Source organism: Danio aesculapii, chromosome 9 (assembly GCF_903798145.1).
Source record: "Danio aesculapii chromosome 9, fDanAes4.1, whole genome shotgun sequence".
Classification (NCBI taxonomy): Eukaryota; Metazoa; Chordata; class Actinopteri; order Cypriniformes; family Danionidae; genus Danio; species Danio aesculapii.
The window spans coordinates 10,237,934-10,256,419 of record NC_079443.1 but is presented as its reverse complement, the minus strand read 5'-3'; the positions used below and the strand labels follow the sequence as shown (position 1 = coordinate 10,256,419).

Here is an 18,486-nt window from a genome sequence, read left to right as displayed (position 1 = left end):
GGAACCTGTTCTAAAGTTGTTCTACATTCCAAAGCAATAAGGCATTAAAGCTAATACATGACAGTGATTCTACCACTGATGTTCACCCTAAATGTACTGTAGATATGTGTACATTTGAAACAAATCTCTCCTACATGACTATAGAGAAAGGCGGCTGTGGTGTTCCTTTTTCTGTGCTATAAAATATATATATTTTGCATACAATTAAGTATAGAAACGTACACTATACCAACATTCTAATAATATAAATTTTCTTTAAATAGTGAACTTAAAGCAAATGGAGCATGAAAGATCCCTAAACCAAACATGGTCATTGTAAATCACTATAAATTATATGCACCAAGTATTTATCACAACTTAATATTTTAATGTTAAGTTAAATTATCTGGATTAAATGTGTTGACATAACTTACAGATTTTAACACTTCAATATGTTCTCTCTGCCGCCGTGCTTGCTATTGCCGCGGCAGTAGTAAGTGCGCCTGCAACTTTTGACCGCTGGGTGGTGCTTAAACAATAGATGTTTAGCTTTGCCTTTTCACAATACTACAGTAGATAGGACGAAATTGAATGAAATTATTGAATGAAATAAATCCACTTATATCCATTATATATCACTATTTAAGTGAAGTAAACTTAAAATTTAATTCAATTTTTTTAAGTTGAAACAACAAAATGTTTCACTGTATAGTTGCTTTTACAAAATTATGTTAATTGCAGTATGGTAATATTAATAAAATATTATATATAAAGAGCACAGTTATATATACCAATAAAATTAAATCTGAATTGATTATCTATGGAAGTGGTCAAAAGTAGACATCAAAACATCCCAGACTAAATGTTCACCTTCAATCAGCATTCTGATTGGATCAGTAGGCATAAATTGAGCAAAGGTTTGCCCAAAAAGCATATTCACTGCTCATTATTAGCGATCTATTGTTAACCAATTGAAAACTTTATATAAAGTGTTGAGATCCTCTATCAACTAACTGAACGAAAATTGTGTGTGTACTAAATTTCACTCTCATAGGGTGATCCAGGTGGTGTTATTGGATTACCCATCCCTCTAAAAGGAGACAGAGGCTTGCCAGGACAACACGGTTTCCCAGTAAGCATATTTTTTATTTAATGCATTTCTTGGTGTTTTCTTTTTGAACATATTGTGTTATACGCTTTAGCGTGCTTCACTGTTTCCAAACATTACTTTTTTCTCTTTTCTAATTTTAGGGTCAAAAAGGTAATCCTGGACAACAAGGGCCGGTTGGTCCACCTGGACCTTTTGGACCTCCGGTGAGTCTTAAGCTCAAATCTCTGAAACATATAACAGCTTAATGCACAATCAACAAACACTAGTAAACTCTATCTTGGATCTCACATTATTATGCCATTTTGCTTTAAGGGAAGACCAGGTGATCCTGGACAAAAAGGAGAGCCGGTAAGTGTTTGTGTTTGGTCTCAATTCAATTCAATTCACCTTTATTTGTATAGCGCTTATACAATGTAGATTGTGTCAAAGCAGCTTAACATAAAAGGTCACAGTAAATAGGAACAGTGTAGTTCAGTTTGTAGTGTTTAAGTTCAGTCTCTAAAAGTTAATAGTGGCTAGTGTTTGTCTTACCTTATAACTAGTGGCTGTCTTACCTGATGTTTTGTAGGGTGACAAGCTGACATTTATTGGTGAGAAAGGAGAAAAGGTGAGTTCAAGATTTTCTTACAGTATCGTAGCACTAGTAATATACCAGTGTTGGGGTAATGCATTACAATTAATAAGTTACATAATAATATTACTTTTCTGAGTAATGAGTAAAGTAATGCATGAGGTGCTTTTTAAAAAATGTAATGCGAGTTACTTCATGGTTTAATTAATTAGCTTTAAAAATAAATTGTTGAATTAAAATGAACATTGAATTCCGCACTCAATGAGAGAAATCGGGAACAGACACAAAACTAGATGGCAGGCCAGACTCTTACATTTGTGCGATGGAAATATACTCATTATTTTGAATGCATCAAAGAAAAGAAAAAGGGGATTGTCTGGAAGTTCTGAAAGAGATCCAGCCTCAGCCAGATTAGCAAAAGTAATGCAAAAGTAACTCAAAAGTAATGTAACACATTACAAATTCAATTTAATTCAATCAATTTCCATTCATGTTTATTTAGTACTTTTATAATGTAGATTGTGTCAAAGCAGCTTAACATAGAAGTTTTAGTCAATTGAAACTGTCAGTCCAGTTTTCAGAGTTGAATTTCAGTTTAGTTCAGTTTAATGTGGTTTAATTTATACCGCTGGAAGTCCAAACACTGAAGAGCAAATCCATCGATGCAACTAGTTACTTTTTTGGGAAGTAACTCAATATTGTAATGCATTACTTTCTAAAGTAACTTTCCCTAAAAATGCAATATAAACAAAATAATACTCAAAATAATAAAAATAAAACCCTAAGTTATTATAATCCCCAGATAAACAGAATACAATGTTATGTTGCTCAATGTCTCATACTGCTCATAGTTTACCTAGGGTTAAAGGTGCTGTAAGTTTTTCACTCTTCTAAAGCACAAAAATACCATAATATGTTTGCAGATATTTAAGAAACATGCTAAGTGAACATTCTTGTTTATCTAAAAAAACAATGCTGAAGTAAGATATTCTGGTTTGAAAATGTGAGTGACATGCTGGAACATCTGTCTTTGTTTTGGTCATTTAACCCACCCAATGCCAGTTTAGCCAATTATATTTCAGCACCCTGGGTTGCCTTGATGTGATTCATTCAGTCACAAAGGCACTCAAAGTATATGTTTGCGACTGAAAATGCAACCTCCGTTGGATAGTAGCAGACTCCGAAATAAGATGCAGATTCAGAGTTCCACATGAAGTGGTTATTAATTAGCAAATAATATAAACATTACAAATGTAAACGGTAGGTGAGCAGGTTACTATGTAACCCGATTACAATTAGGCTGTTTGCACCAGACCAAACATGACAGAAATTTACATACAGTCATTCAGAAGTTCTGAATAGTGCACTTACTGCAATCTAACAAATTGTACGGTTTGTAATCAAATTAATACATATTAAACATCTTGACCATTAGTAAATGTACATGCTAAATCACAGATATGTGTTGGCTTGCCCCGGGGTCACAGTTCTAAAGTTTACTTTCAAACGGTTTATTTTGTTTTCAAGATCTGAGGTGAACTATCTGCTGCTGCTTTTTAGTAGTATGGCAATAAATGTCATATAAAATGGCATTTAAACATTTAAATATTATTAGCATTTAACATTGAATAAAGCACTTGAGGTGTACCTGAGGTTATCATTGTCAGTTTGTCCTGTTGTTCAGCTGCAAGAAACAGAAGCCATTTCTAAAATAACTAATGGTTTAATTAATTAGCTTTAAAAATAAATTGTTGAATTAAAATGAACATTGAATCCCGCACTCAGTGAGAGAAATCGGGAGCAGACACATAACTAGATGGCAGGCCAGACTCTTACATTTGTGCGATGGAAATATTCTCATTATTTTGAATGCATCAAAGAAAAGAAAAAGGGGATTGTCTGGAAGGTTTGAAAGAGATCCAGCCTCAGCCAGATAAGCAAAAGTAACATAAAAGTAACTCAAAAGTAATGTAACACATTTCAAATTCAATTTAATTCAGTTTAAATATTATTAGCTTTTGAATAAAGCACTTGAGGTGTACCTGTGGTTATCATTGTCAGTTTGTCCTGTTGTTCAGCTGCAAGAAACAGAAGCCATTTCTAAAATATAAATTTCAGGTGTCGGTAGGACAAAAACTTTTATTTAATATGAAAATATTTCTTCTGTCGTGTGCCGTCGTTTGTCAGGCACAATGCTGTTGGTGTCGCCAATCTGGCAACCTGTGCTTGCATGTGTTTTGAACCAGGTGTGCAATACCTAGTTCAACCACTGGGTGCCAAACTTACATAAGGCACCTTTAAATGTTAATCCTGCCTGATATACTTTCACACTGTATCATTATATAAACACCAGGTTAACATTCTTATTTGCATATGTGCAGTTTTTTCCCCCGAATGGACTTTTCTCATTATAAAAATCAATAATGAAAGAAAAGTATTTCTCTGATACTGTTTCATACCAGAACTAGATAACTACTAGAATCGCAATATTCATTCTCACCATTCATATACAACTGTACCAAATTAATATTTAATTTTTAATTAACATATTCATGTTCAAAGCTTATATTCAAAAAGATTTTAAAATGAATCTTTTTCTGTTGTCATATTTTGTGAAGTTATTACCCTAAATTTGTGTAATATAGCTTGTATTTGTGTACAAATTACTAGACGTGGGAGAGCAAAGGTTTTTTTTTTCGTCTAAATTGAAAATGTGTTTTGTGAAAGTTTGAAAGACGTGTGAAGTTATGTTTTGTTTTTGTTTTTTATAAGAAAGTAATTTTTTTTTTAGCAGAACGATGCTAGGCAACAGAGTCATGCACATTCAAAGCCACAGAAAAAAAATAGTGGACACTAAAATGCATGTGGCCAATTTGACCAGTATGACCATCGAAGTATAAATATTTAAAACTCTTTTGTGTTTTGTAATTTGTGAAATAACAATGTTGGAATGAATTGCACGCAAATCTAGGAAAAGTCAGTGTACTAGAGTTATATTTGTGTGCTTCTCAGTTTTGAACATGACTAGAAGTTGACTACATGACATAAACCAGTGTTTTCCCAACCATGCTCCTGGAGGACCACCATCACTTTGGATGTCTCCTTTGCCTGTCACACTCATTACAAGTCTTTCAGTCTCAGGTGATGATCTAAATCAGGTGTGTTTGGTTAAGGAGACATGGAAAATGTGCAGAGCTGGTGGACTCTCCAGGATAGTGGTTGAGAAACACTGATATAAACTATTTGCAAATTATTGTAATTTTTCCAATGTTGCGTCATCGCAACAGTCACATTTCCTGGTTCAGATCTCAATAATTTTAATAATTATTCCTGGCTCCTCTTATCAGGGACAAAGAGGTTTAACCGGCCCCCCAGGTCCACCAGGAAGGTCAGAGGAATACGAAGGCCCTGCCACAACACATTATCTTCCTGGACCACCGGTACGTCATTAAATTTTTTGTAAAATGAATTCATTTTTGTGCGTGGCTTGAGATAGCGTTACATTGCTGAGTATTCCATATGTCTTCATGTTTTCTAGGGTGAGATAGGCACTAAAGGAGACAAAGGAGACGAAGTAAGTGGCACACATAAACAAATACAAATAGCTATAAACAAACACAAATAGTTTAGTGTTTTATAGAAATTAGTAGTAATATTTAATATTAAAATCCAACATAACAGACATGTATAATTATTTTACGTAATTAGTATATATTGTGTATGCATATCTGGTCTCTAGTGATTCTGCCGTTTTAATCTTTGTCTAATAATTTTAAGGTATAGGAATAACAATTCGTTTTGTTTTTGCACCAAGGGTTCTTGTACAGCACATCAGCATGGAATAAAAGGTGAACCAGGACCACCAGGGCCAATAGTAAGTGACATTTACAAGAACACACCTGCATGTTTATCTAAATTTGGTGCCCACATTTTTTTGTATTTAGAGCCAAAAACCAAATATCATTGATAGCTGTCGATCGAAGATGAACACTAAATTATTTAACATTAAAATTGCCATGGGTAATTTCCGAATTCATTTCATAATATTATAAAATAAATAGAAATCATCACTTTGGATCATATTAACTAATGCAGTATAACTTTTTTTAATTCTAACTTAATGCAATAAAAACATAAACAATCACATTTATAACACAAGTTCTATGCTGTTCAATGCCTTTGCCTTAATTTGCTCACCAAAGTCTCTGCATTGTCCTCTATCCATCTTATGTGCATTTAAAACGAAATCTGATTAATTTACACCATTTTCATTAAAACATTTAATTTCAGATTTCAGTTTTTCTGTAGCTTAACAATAAAACAAACAAATATAATGTTATAATATAACATATATAATGTCTCTAAACCATTCTCAGATGGTATGGTGGGCCAAATCAAAAGTTACCATGGACCAACTTTGGCCCGTTCGCCCTAGTTTGGGCATCTCTGATCTAAACAATATATGCAATCTTCAGTTTGTCAGCTTTTTCTCTTAAATGTCTCTTAAAAAGTTTCTATGGTACTTCCTTAAAATAGTTGGGTTAATAATAATTATTTTAACCCAATCCATTGGGTTGTTAAGGTTAACCCAACAATCTGGGTTACAAAAATAAATAATTTGTTGGGTTATTTTGCCAAAAAGTGGCTTAACCACTATATAATAATGAATTATTATTATTATTATTATTATTATTATTATTATTATTATTATTATTATAGTAGTAGTAGTCATCTTTATATGTAAATAAAAAACACAGCTTTTAATACTTTGGCAATGCTTTATTTAAATCCATGAAATTAGTGCCACTCCTCCCACAATAACAAACGCCTGAGAGCAGTTTAGTTCATCCCCAAGCAGCAGGACAAGAGGGTTCTGTCTCTGTTGCTCCTCCTCCTCTAAGTACTGAACGAAATACAAGTATACACACATGAATTAAATAATGTCCAACATTTATTGTCATAAATAATGCACCTAGAGGTCGCAAATCAACAAATTCTTGTTTTGCCTCCTGGTATGAGGGCCGAACCATCTTGCGGCACAATCTGTATGGCAGTGAAGAAAGGATAGCTTACAGAGTTGTTAAAGCACCATCTCCAAAGCGGGATCTCCAAGGCTGTCTTTATATCAAACAGAAAATACACAATAATTAAACTAAAAACAAGCCCATCATATTAAAGGTGAAATGCTACAAATTGGGATTAAAACAGAGCTGTTATGCAGGATTTTCTCAGAGAGAGAATCCACAGTGATGCATCTCCCCAAACCTCAAAAAGTTTATCTTTGGTGTGTGGGTAAAAAATACCCGTCCTGAGCAATCTAAAAATAAATACACAAAAACAGCACTTAAATCCATGCCATACAAACAGTACACTGGAATAATTAAAGGGATATTTCACACAAAAAATTTATAAAAAAATAAATTTACCTAAACTGCATGTGTTTGGACTGTGAGGGACATGCAAACTCCACACAGCAATGCCAATTGACCCAGCTCCAGGACATGATGAATTCGCCTCTGTTGCTGAATGAGTGTATGGGTGTTTCACCGATTTTTGGGTGTATTCATCATTTACTCACCCTCAAGTTGTTGATGAATTTTCTTATTTCTGCTGACCACAAATGATAACTTAAAAGACAAAGCAAATCAAAAACTTGATCGTCCCCACCGACTGTAACAGAGGGAAAAAATGCTATGGAATTTCACTGTGGACCAAGAATGGTTTAGTTACCTACTCCTCCATATGCCAAATGATGTTCGCTCCAACCTTAAAACAGACATTTTTAATTGTTGATTTGCACATGTATGCAGGACCAAATAACAAAAAAATCATGTACTTACCCAGTTTAGCAACGGAGAAAAGATAAATGGAAGGCTGCAAGTGGTCATCTCCAGGGGTACCTTAAACAGATAGAGAGAAAAAAAAAACTATGATAATGCGCACTTTTAGCTGCAGGATTAGTCATTTATGTGAGTTGTTATGGTGCATCACATTTGCAAATTTGGTGGGCAAATAAAGTCTATTTTACATGGTCAATTGTGCACTGATGGTTATCAGTGTGCTTAATTCTCATGCTCAGAAACTTGCAAAAGAGTCAAACTCTTGATCCCAGATTTCTACTGAAATAACTGAAACCTGTCAGTAAATTTTCATAAAGCAATAATTAATATAAATAAGTTAATGTCTGTAATATCTCAATTTATTTGGTCAAATGTTCCAGGAGTGAAGTTCTGAACTGTGCTTAGACTCTATATCAGTCATCTGTACTTACCTGTGGCCTCATGCCTGATACAGAGTCTAATACACAATTCACAATCAAATAAGGCACAGAAACACTTTTGAAAGAGGCATTTGTGTCTTTACACACTACCGGTGCTGTTCAGAGCAGAATAAATGCAAATGTATAATTTGATTTTAGGAAATATGGTGACATAAAGACACCTTTACAATATATGATATTGCTTAAGTGTGTGTATCGGTGCATTTTTACATCATGTAAATATTACAAAATACAGAGCTGTTGTTTTCTTACCTTTTTCAACAAGATTATCAAGGAGGTCCAAAGCTCGCTCTGTCCAGCGCAACTTACGATGAACAAACAAACAAAAAATAAACCATAATATAAAACCATGATAAAAGATGATATAGCCATATAGAAATCTTCTGCTTTGCTCTCGTCCAGGTTCAAGGTTGACTTCTTCATGACTAAGTTACAGTCTACAGAAAGAAACGTTGCGATCCATTCAGCGCCATCTAGCGGCGAATAATAACCAATAATAATATCATAGATATATACAATATAAGGCTCAGATTCCGTACTTCTTGGGAAAACCAGCAACTTCCTGAATAAAATGTAGCATATATGTTTTTAAGACAACATACCTTAACCAAGACTGGACGTGACTCCAACTTAAAATTTCTGTCCAGAGAGGTCATGTGTTGATCTTCGTTTGGATGAGATTTCGCAGGTCAGAGCTCACCAAGCTTGAACTTTCCAATGCAGCGAATTGTAAAACTTGTCGCATGAGCTTACGTTTCTGGTCTAACGCATTCACAAGCGTTGAAACCAACATAGGCTCATTCTGAAAGCTAAGCCGTATATACACTTCTGGAGATCAGAAATTATGTAGCCAGAAGTGCGCATGGCTGCAATTTGTTTTTAAAATGAACAATATGGGGTGGAATGACGCCATTCCTTTTTGCGCTTACCAGCTGACCACTTACTTCCATATGGACAAAAACAGATTAAAGTAAATTAAATAAGTAAATTAAACAAGTAAATAACAGGGTGAGAATGTGGTAAAATCTGAAAACGTGTTAAAAATCAGACAAGGGCTTTTCTTTTTCTGGATTGCTTTTTAAAACTGTCAGTTGGGTTTAGGGATGTGGGTGGGTGGGTCAATCTGTGCTTTTGAAATCACTATTGGTTGGGTTTAGGGAAGGAGGAGGGTGGGTCAGTCGATCGGTCAGTCAGTCATTCGGTCTGTCAAACAGCCAATTGACAGTGGATTTACGCGAGAACAGCAGGCGCAAATGGCACTCACGAGAGAAATTTGAAATCTCAAAAAGCGTACACAACGGCCTCTAGTGGATTCGCAACAAAAAAAAACTGCAAAAAAATGTAGCTCCTGGGACATATTTGGCACTCTCCAGAAATGTATATAGAGGTACGGTTTCAGAATGAGTCTGGGTTGGTTTAAAGGATGTCTATGGGACAAAAAGTGCATTGTGACCGCGACTTTACCATAGACTTCAAATAAGGACATTATTAGTTTGAATAGGTGTGTTTAATTAAAGTTGAAGCTAAATTGTGCAGCGGTTATGGCCCTCAAAGTTTTGGCGCATGTTTTATTGGGTACAAATTTTGTTATTCTTTCTTGTGTCACTGATGCAATGTCTTTTCTAACACCTTTATTTGTATCATCAGGATATTAAGTCAAAATAAAAGTCGAATTAAAAAAATGTATATTTAGTATTTGGTTTATTTTACTTTTGCTTTATTGTATAGTTTGAAAATTAGGGACGTCTGAAGGTTTAGGTTTGTTTCACGCATTAATTTAATAATAAGATGGGGTGAATGATGAATGACAACTTATTTTCTACATGATTTATATAGATTTATAAAGTGTTTAATGAATGCTTATTAGTTTTAGCTTGACTTCTGTAATGGGAAGCTAACATTGACTTCTGTAATGGGAAGCTAACATTGAATGCAATGAAATATCATAGGAAACATCATGCAGCAGCACTTGAGCTGTTTGAAACAAGTCTATAGTGATAATTATGTTCTACAGAATGATTTGAGATTATTCGATTAGCATATTGGCCTTGCGTGTAAGTAAAAATATCTGATCACTTGTATTAGCATCTGATTTTTTTGTATTAGAAATGGCTGTTGAAAATCTGAGCTTCAGTTTATTATATATCTCATTTTTTTCAAAGGGGAAACCAGGGAAAGATGGACAAAGTGGAGAAAAGGTAGAGTATGTTGATGATGGATAAAAATTTCAGATCTCATGATCAAGTACAGTGCTAGCTACTTGTAGTTTTTTATTTTTTTTTAAATACTTTGGTCACACGTATTGTTTTTGAATACTTTTATAATAGGGGGAAATCGGCTTCCCTGGTAATCCTGGGTTTGATGGCTTCAAGGTAAGAAATTTCATCTTTTTATGGTCATGAGAGATGATTTGATCTATTTAATTTATTTTATTTACAATTTCTGTTCAATGTTCAGGGTGACAAAGGAGAAAGAGGACCACCAGGATATGTATGTGTAATCTAAATCTATCATCTAAAACTGTACTGAAAGATAATAAGTCATATACTGCTTCAATACCTCATGCACTTAGAACAATGTTATAGACTGGTGGAAGCAAATTATAATAATTAACTTACAGGGTGCTGGTTCTCCTGGCCCTCCTGGCCCTCCTGGCCTCCCTGGAGCAGAAGGAGAAACAGGTGATGTCTGTATAATTTCTTTGTCAGTATGTGGTTGTCTTTGTCAGATTGCTCAGTCTCTTTGTCTGTTCATCTGCTTTTACATGTATCAGGTTTTCCTGGAGAGCCAGGAGTTCCTGGTCCCCCAGGTGAGAGAAAAACTCTTTGATAGGATTAGGTTAGCATTTTGTAGTACAGTAGTTCACAATAATGATTCTTTCCCTTATGATCATGCATCATGGTTGACTGCAGGCAGATATATCGAGGGTCCTCCTGGAATACCTGGCTTCCCTGGAGAGATTGGCAAGAAAGGAGATAAAGGAGCCGATGGACTCTCTTTTCCAGGTCCCAAAGGAACTGATGGGCAACCTGGCCCACCCGGACCGCCAGGACCTATCAGTAAGAACATAATAAACACAAATGATCATGTCAGGTTTTGATATCCGGCAGCTAGCTCTCTGCAACTCTCACATGGTCGCCCACTAAAGCTAAGCAGGGCTGCGCCCGGTCAGTACCTGAATGGGAGACCACTTGGGAAAGCTAGGTTGCTGCTGGAAGTGGTGTTAGTGAGACCAGCATGGGGCTCTTAACCTGCGCTCTGTTTGTTTCACAACACCCCAGTATAGTGAAGGGGACTCTAAACTGCATAGTGAGTGCCATTTTTCGGATGAGACGTTAAACCGAGGTCCTGACTTTCTGTGGTCATTAAAAATCCCAGGATGTCCTCCGAAAAGGAGTAGGGGTTTAACCCCGGCATTCTGGCCAAATTTGCCTACTGGCCTCTGTCCATCATGGCCTCCTAACCATCCCATATCATAATTGGCTTCATCACTCTGTCTCCTCTCCACTAATCAGTGGAGATTGAGACAAACAGTGCCATCTGGTGCAATATATCTGCTGTCGCGTCATCCAATTGGATGCTGCACACTGGTGGTGGATGAGGAGATTCCCACTATTGTGTAAAGCGTTTTGAGTGTCTAGAAAAGCGCTATATAAATGTAAGGAATTATTATTATTATATCAACTTTTCATAGTTTTGTTTGTAAGTGCAAAGCAAACAGCAGCATGTGTGAAGAGGCTTGTGCTGTTCCATTTATTATTAAGTTCAGAGTGACACTGTTATTATTTTAGATGAAAAATGTGATGCTACAAAAGGAGCTCCAGGCCCTCCGGGACCTCCAGGATTGCAAGGAGAGGTGGGACAGAAAGGTGAGAGAGACATTCAGGTCATTCATTTGCTCACTGTAGTTTTGATTCCTCTAAATCACTTCTGAATTGTTCTGCACATACAGGTGATCAAGGCGAAACATGCACAGAGTGCAATGGTTTTGGCCCCCCTGGTTTGCCCGGTCCTCAAGGTCCAAAGGGTCTGCAAGGTAAGAAGCAATGAGCAAGGTTTTGTTTTAGTATAGTTTGTTTGTTTTTTCTTAGATTATGCATAATATTGGATTTTTTTATTTCAGGTTTTCCTGGACCAGCAGGTATTAAAGGCGAGAAGGGTTTGCCAGGACCCAGTGGGCCAGCTGGAAATGCTGTAAGTTCATTTTCCGTTGTAATTTAACAACCTAGAATTTAGTATAGATACAAATTTGCTCTGTGCATAATATAAATGTAGGTATACTGTAAACTCTTTGGAATCTTACAATTCCCTATTTTGCATGTTTTTTGTGTATTATGTAGGGTTTTAATGGTGCTCCAGGTTTAATGGGTAAACCTGGTGCTCAAGGTGAACCTGGTGATATATTTGTGGCTCCTGGGCTGAAGGGAGATAAGGGCTTACCTGGTACTACTGGAGACAGAGGATTCCCGGGAGTTGATGGGCTCCCAGGAAAGGATGGACGACCAGGACATCCTGGAACCAAGGGAGAGCCTGTAAGTACTAACCCTAAGACATTTGACACCAAAAATTGCATACTTCTCATGCTAATTACTTACTCATACTAGTCCTGTGGTCTCTTCTGCAATATTTTATTATTCTTTGGAATGTCTGATATTTTTATGATATTTTCTATGTTTAGGCTACATTTGGAATTAAGGGTGATCGTGGCCCAGATGGAGATTTTGGAGTTCCTGGCCCTCCAGGTGAGAGAGGTCCCCCAGGTGAACCAGGTATAGGTCGGCCAGGTCAACCTGGAGATAAGGGCTCTGCAGGATTCCCTGGTGCACAAGGAAGGCCAGGACTACAAGGTCAGTGGTTTAAAGTTTATTCAGAGGTTTTCTGTTTTTTAGTAAAGCCCTAATCCCTCATTTTTTCTGTAGGAGCTAAAGGTGAAGCTGGTAAAGTCATAAGTTTACCTGGGCCTCAGGGTGCCCCAGGGCCTCGTGGAGAGAGTGGTAGACCTGGTCTTCAAGGTACAGTCAAAGGATATGTTTATATGTCATCATTCACAGTTACTGCAATCAATTCTACAAGGCAGAGTTCGTTGTGTTGATGTCTCTTACACTTTGTTGCCCAGGTGATAGAGGATTTCCAGGTGAACGTGGGGTTCCAGGATTCCCTGGAGAAAAAGGTGACCCTGGACTGCCAGGAATTGGACTTCCAGGACCCCCAGGGCCAAAGGGTAAACTGCAAATGCCAAACTACAGCAGTCTGTTTATGAATAAAGAGGAAATGCAACTGTACCTTTTAAACTGATATCACTGCTGATAATAGATTGATATCAATGATGTCACTGAGGTGGGACAGTCTGAATAATCAGCATTTGACACAATTTTTTTTTAAACTGTAACCTGAGAAAATTCTTAATACTAACAATTAAACCTTGGTTTGTTTGATTAGTAAATATTGCACCAGTTCAGCAAGTAATAGGAGTTTATGAATGCTTCTGAGAGTGGGTTCCCTCCATGATGTAAAAGCATGATGATGTTGATTGTAGCTCTCCATGTCAGTCAATGCTGCATTTTTGGACACCCCAACTAAGCCCCTAGTTGAGAATGAATATATACAAGGGAAGACAGTTCAGACAACCAGACACACCAGATTAGTTTATGGCATACTAATGACTTACTGAGGTGCCTCATTGAGTGTGATCCTTTGGTGTTCTGTCCATTTCTGCAAACTCTGCTTCATAGTTGAATGTGTTTTCAGTAGACCCTATAAAATAAACAAATAACTGATTCTTTATGTTCTGGCAAATGCACATTTTAACTTTTAGTGTTGCTGATTGTTGTGGAAATTACTTTGGATAAATGTGTGTCATAATGTTTAAATTTTATCATTTATCTAGATGTCTTTCTAACTGATAATCTCTTCCTCTGCTAGGGTACTCTGGGATTCCAGGACCGAGTGGAATTCCAGGAGAGTCTGGTGAACCAGGTCAGGATGGCTTGCCTGGTCGCGCAGGAACACCTGGTCAAAAAGTATGATGGTGGATGTCATTCAGATATTCAAGTATAGCTCTTTTTTATAGAAATTAGAAATTATTTGACTTTGATTATTGATTATGAGCCATATTATGTGCAGGGTGAACCTGGCAGGGGTCTTCCTGGTCCTAAGGGTACTACAGGTCAACCTGGAGTGCCAGGATTTCCAGGGGAAAAGGGTAATACTGGAATGCCAGGGGTTCCTGGAACAGAAGGACATACTGGGCCACCTGGACCTCAAGGACTTAAAGGTAGAGTTATATGATGGTTTGTCATAATACTTTTGAATAGATTATTACCAGATGTGCATACTGTTCTTTTAGCGGGTAATTTGCTAATAGTTTGGACATTGAAAAGAAAATGATGTTGTTTCAACCAATTATGTGCAGTTTCGTTTTTGCGCAGTTCTGACAGAGCATCTGCTTTTCCACTTTAATTATTTGTTAGATGAGTATTGCAGGATTAGTACAAACCTTATTATTATTATTATTATTATTATTAGTATTATTATTATTATTATTATTATTATTATTATAGGACTGTGTTTGATTAATGACAAAAATGTAGGGGGTTATTAGAGGTGCTATAATAGCTTGATTAATTGTGTTACTTTCGCAGGTAACCCTGGACCACCTGGTGTCCATGGTGCACTTGGGCCACCAGGTCCTCCAGGACTTGGAGAACCTGGAGCTCCTGGACCAATGGGGCCACCTGGAGGCCCTGGACCCACTGGTGAGATGTTTCTATTAACTAACATACACTAACATGCCTTGATGTTCACATTTTATATAGTTTGTGACAATTCTTGGTGATGTCCCAGGTCAGACTGGAATAAAGGGTGATAAGGGTTATCAAGGACTACCTGGTTTGGACATGCCTGGCCCTCCAGGAGACAGAGGTAGCCCTGGTGTTCCAGGTCTACCAGGATCAAAAGGTTTGCCTGGGCAACCAGGAGTTCCTGGAAAAGATGGCTTTCCTGGTGAACGTGGTGAGTGTCCTTCTTGCCATCTAATAAAGCCTCTTTTTTTTTTTTTTTGCTTAAAACGATTCATATTTGAATTTGTTTTTCAGGCCCAAAAGGAGAAATGGGCATCATGGGAATAGCAGGACCACCTGGATTTCATGGTTTAGTTGGAAACCCTGGAGATCCTGGGCAAAAGGGTATGTGAACACACAATAGAAACAATTGCTATTATTCATTCATTCATTTTCTTTTCGGCTTAGTCCCTTTATTAATGAGGGGTCGCCACAGCGAAAGGAACCGGCAACTTATCCAGCATATGTTTTATGCAGCGGATGCCCTTCCAGCCGCAACCCAACACTGGGAATTACCCATACACTCTTGCATTCACACACATACACTACGGCCAATCTAGTTTATTCAATTCACCTATACTGTCTTTGGACTGTCAGGGAAACTGGTGCAACCCGACGAATCCCATGTAAACACGAGGAAAACATGCAAACTCCACACAGAAATGCCAACTGACCCAGCCGGAGCTAGAACCAGTGACCTTCTTGCTGTGAGGCGATCGTGCTACCCACTGTGCCATCATGACACCCTACAATTGCTATTATTTGGATTGAAAAAGAAACTGTTGTGTATACTCTCTTAATACAGTGTCATGGCATTTTTAATGACATTGTTGTGCCTCTTTTAGGTGACCCAGGTGTGCCTGGGATCAGAGGAGTCTTTGGTGATTTAGGCACCAAGGGTGAGAGAGGAGAGCCGGGTCTACAGGGGCCACCTGGAAATATGAGTGATGTGGACATGGAGCACATGAAAGGGGATAAAGGAGACATAGGAGACAGAGGTACAGAAAGCAAACATAAATTTAGAATAAAAAATTGTATGCTATTGCAAAAGGATATTTATACTTTTCTCAACTTTGCAAAGTATCTTTTCGTGTATACAAATCCTTCATTCATTTTCTTTTCGGCTTAGTCTCTTTGGATGGTTGGGTCGCCACAGCGGAATAAACCGCTTGTGTATACAAATCATTTTTAAAAATCTAATATAATTTTTTTTCATACAACAATAAAACATTTGATTATTTTGTTTACAATCCAATCAATTTTCGGCTTTCTACTACAATAAACAATAAATTTTCTTGACATAATGTAAAATCAAGCAAGTGTAACTTTGTACAACTCTGTACAGTACCTACCTTTTGCTTTAGATTCTACGGTGGCCAGGAAGTGCAAAACAACAAAATGTGAAACACATTTACAGAGCTCAAGACCAATCATAAGGCACAATTATATAGGAAAAAAACTATTTTACCATGGACGAAAGAAATTTACATTTTAGAAAAAAAAAATAACAAGACGCAAAACACTTTTACCAGTCCTGAAACAAATTTACAATGACAGATTCTTTACGGAAAGCGAATGTACCACACACTGGAAAATATCAGCTTGTTTGTGACTTTGTAGACACAGGTTAACATAAGTCTACGACTATAAAAATCATGGTTTGACCAACTGCGATAAAACATCGTTTAGTCATTTAGAGCTATTCTGAGAAAATATTAGTGTGAGAGTATGTAGAAACATGTAAACGCAAGTATATGAAAACAACTTAACATCCACTACCTAAGCATGACATATGTTGACTGATAAAGATATCAAAACCTACCTCAACATGTAGTCCTGAATAGCTCAGTTAAATAGGTAGATTGATACTCATGCTGAACTTTTTGACTTGGATTCGAATCCGGTTGATGACATGTAAATTATAATTATTCCTTTACATTAATTTAGGTTATATACTGTTCTGCCACACAAATATTAAAGAAAAAAATAATATTTACAATCACACTGACACCAAGTAATAAGAATATTTATTTGGTATGGGCATGTGTTGTTGCTGTGAAAAAGTGACAAATCTGCCAATCTGACATTAATTGCTCACTTCCGACAACAACACTTTTGACCGCGTCACTTCCGGTGTGTGGTACATTCACTTTCCGTAAAGAATCTGTTATTGTAAATTTGTTTTCGGGACTGGTAAAAGTGTTTTGCGTCTTGTAAAATTTTTTTTTTCTAAAATGTACATTTTTTTCATCCCTGGTAAAATTGTTTTTCCTATATAAATGTGTCTTATCATAGGTAAAAATGTTTTCCAAAATGGAAATTTGTCTTGAGCTTCGTAAAGGGGTTTCACACTTTGTAATGTTGTTTTGCACTTCCCGGCCACCGTAAGATTGCCTAAAATAAACACAAAATATATTTTATTTATTTTAAATTAGCAAATACCACTTCCAAAACATAAAAAGTTTACATTTTCACATTATACAGTATAAAATTGTGAAATGTAATAATGCATATAACACCTCTGTTATAAACCTACTGAGAACGGTTTACAAATGATTATATTGGGTAGTATCTTTTTGAATTTGCTGTACTAACAACTTACTTAATCAGAAAAATACCCATTTGCAATCTACAACTGCCATCTTCAGATGTCTGTCCTTGATTCTACTGCTTTCTTTCTTCTAAAGACATTTTGGCCTTTCTTTTTGTGGACAAGAACACAATCAAGTGATTAAAACAATGGACATTTGAACATTAGAGACTAAGGGTATCATGCCCAGGCGCGTTTCCCAGTTCGTTTTTCAAGTGTGAGTGCTCCGAATCGGGCCCAGGCACGGTTAAGTTGGCTGGCCATGGCCTGGTTGAAAGAGGTGTGTCAGAGTGTGGATTGGTTGGGCTCAGGCCGAGTACACTTGTAGTGTGAGCGCAAAGCGTGCCTGAATGCAAAACTGAAGAGGCAACATCACTTTTAGGGGACTGTTTCATATGGATTCACTAATCAGGTAACACTTTTGATCATTTTGATGGTCCATTTGAGTATTAGTAGACTGTCTGCTTAATATCTGCTCCTTTAACAGACATTTAACTGACTATTAGAAACTGTGCAAGTACATGCCAACTTACACTAACCCTAACCTAACAGTCTACTTGTAATCCAATGAAAAGTAGGTGGCATGTAAATGCAATGTAAATTTAATTCAACAAATGGACCATCAAAATAAAGTGTGACCATTGTGGATCTGTTCTGCAAAATATTTGACTGCGTGTCACTGCATCCAACTAAAGCAGGGACTAGAGTGGAGGGGGGACAGTTGTACTTCTGCAAGGTTCAAGGCAAATGTACCTAGTGGGAGCATGCCCTGAAAATTAAAAAATGTGTCATTATGCTTAAGACAATCTGTCTACAGTTTGTTCTGTAAGTTAAAGTCTTGAAGTTGAACGCCTTAATCATTTATGAACCTGAGCACATTCAATTTCACAGGCTTGTTGGGGCTCTAAAAATAAGCTCATTAGACTTTGTGTTTTAACTTTGTTTTGCAGGTGATCCTGGTCCTACTGGAGAAAAGGGGTTTCCTGGAACATCTGGTGACCCTGGTATGCCAGGAAAAGATGGGATGCCAGGGTCACCTGGACAGCCAGGTTTGTCCCTAAAGCAATCAAATGAAGTTAAAAAAATAGATGGATATTAATCATCTTTATTTGATAA

General features: G+C 36.8%; 1 protein-coding gene across 1 annotated transcript in view; it reads left to right on the top strand.

The window, feature by feature from the left end:
• Positions 1–18,486, top strand: part of col4a1 (collagen, type IV, alpha 1) — a 107,352-nt gene that overhangs the window by 68,444 nt on the left and 20,422 nt on the right. The window contains exons 9-35 of the mRNA XM_056464757.1: positions 1,034–1,111; positions 1,231–1,293; positions 1,403–1,438; positions 1,659–1,697; positions 5,009–5,101; positions 5,200–5,235; positions 5,476–5,535; positions 10,104–10,139; positions 10,269–10,313; positions 10,399–10,431; positions 10,562–10,622; positions 10,715–10,750; positions 10,854–11,000; positions 11,733–11,810; positions 11,894–11,977; positions 12,065–12,135; positions 12,282–12,473; positions 12,620–12,788; positions 12,861–12,953; positions 13,058–13,162; positions 13,864–13,961; positions 14,065–14,215; positions 14,583–14,696; positions 14,785–14,952; positions 15,036–15,125; positions 15,626–15,778; positions 18,321–18,419. Of these exons, the coding sequence (XP_056320732.1) occupies positions 1,034–1,111; positions 1,231–1,293; positions 1,403–1,438; positions 1,659–1,697; positions 5,009–5,101; positions 5,200–5,235; positions 5,476–5,535; positions 10,104–10,139; positions 10,269–10,313; positions 10,399–10,431; positions 10,562–10,622; positions 10,715–10,750; positions 10,854–11,000; positions 11,733–11,810; positions 11,894–11,977; positions 12,065–12,135; positions 12,282–12,473; positions 12,620–12,788; positions 12,861–12,953; positions 13,058–13,162; positions 13,864–13,961; positions 14,065–14,215; positions 14,583–14,696; positions 14,785–14,952; positions 15,036–15,125; positions 15,626–15,778; positions 18,321–18,419 (2,428 nt within the window). The remainder of the gene's footprint in view (positions 1–1,033; positions 1,112–1,230; positions 1,294–1,402; positions 1,439–1,658; positions 1,698–5,008; positions 5,102–5,199; positions 5,236–5,475; positions 5,536–10,103; positions 10,140–10,268; positions 10,314–10,398; positions 10,432–10,561; positions 10,623–10,714; positions 10,751–10,853; positions 11,001–11,732; positions 11,811–11,893; positions 11,978–12,064; positions 12,136–12,281; positions 12,474–12,619; positions 12,789–12,860; positions 12,954–13,057; positions 13,163–13,863; positions 13,962–14,064; positions 14,216–14,582; positions 14,697–14,784; positions 14,953–15,035; positions 15,126–15,625; positions 15,779–18,320; positions 18,420–18,486) is intronic.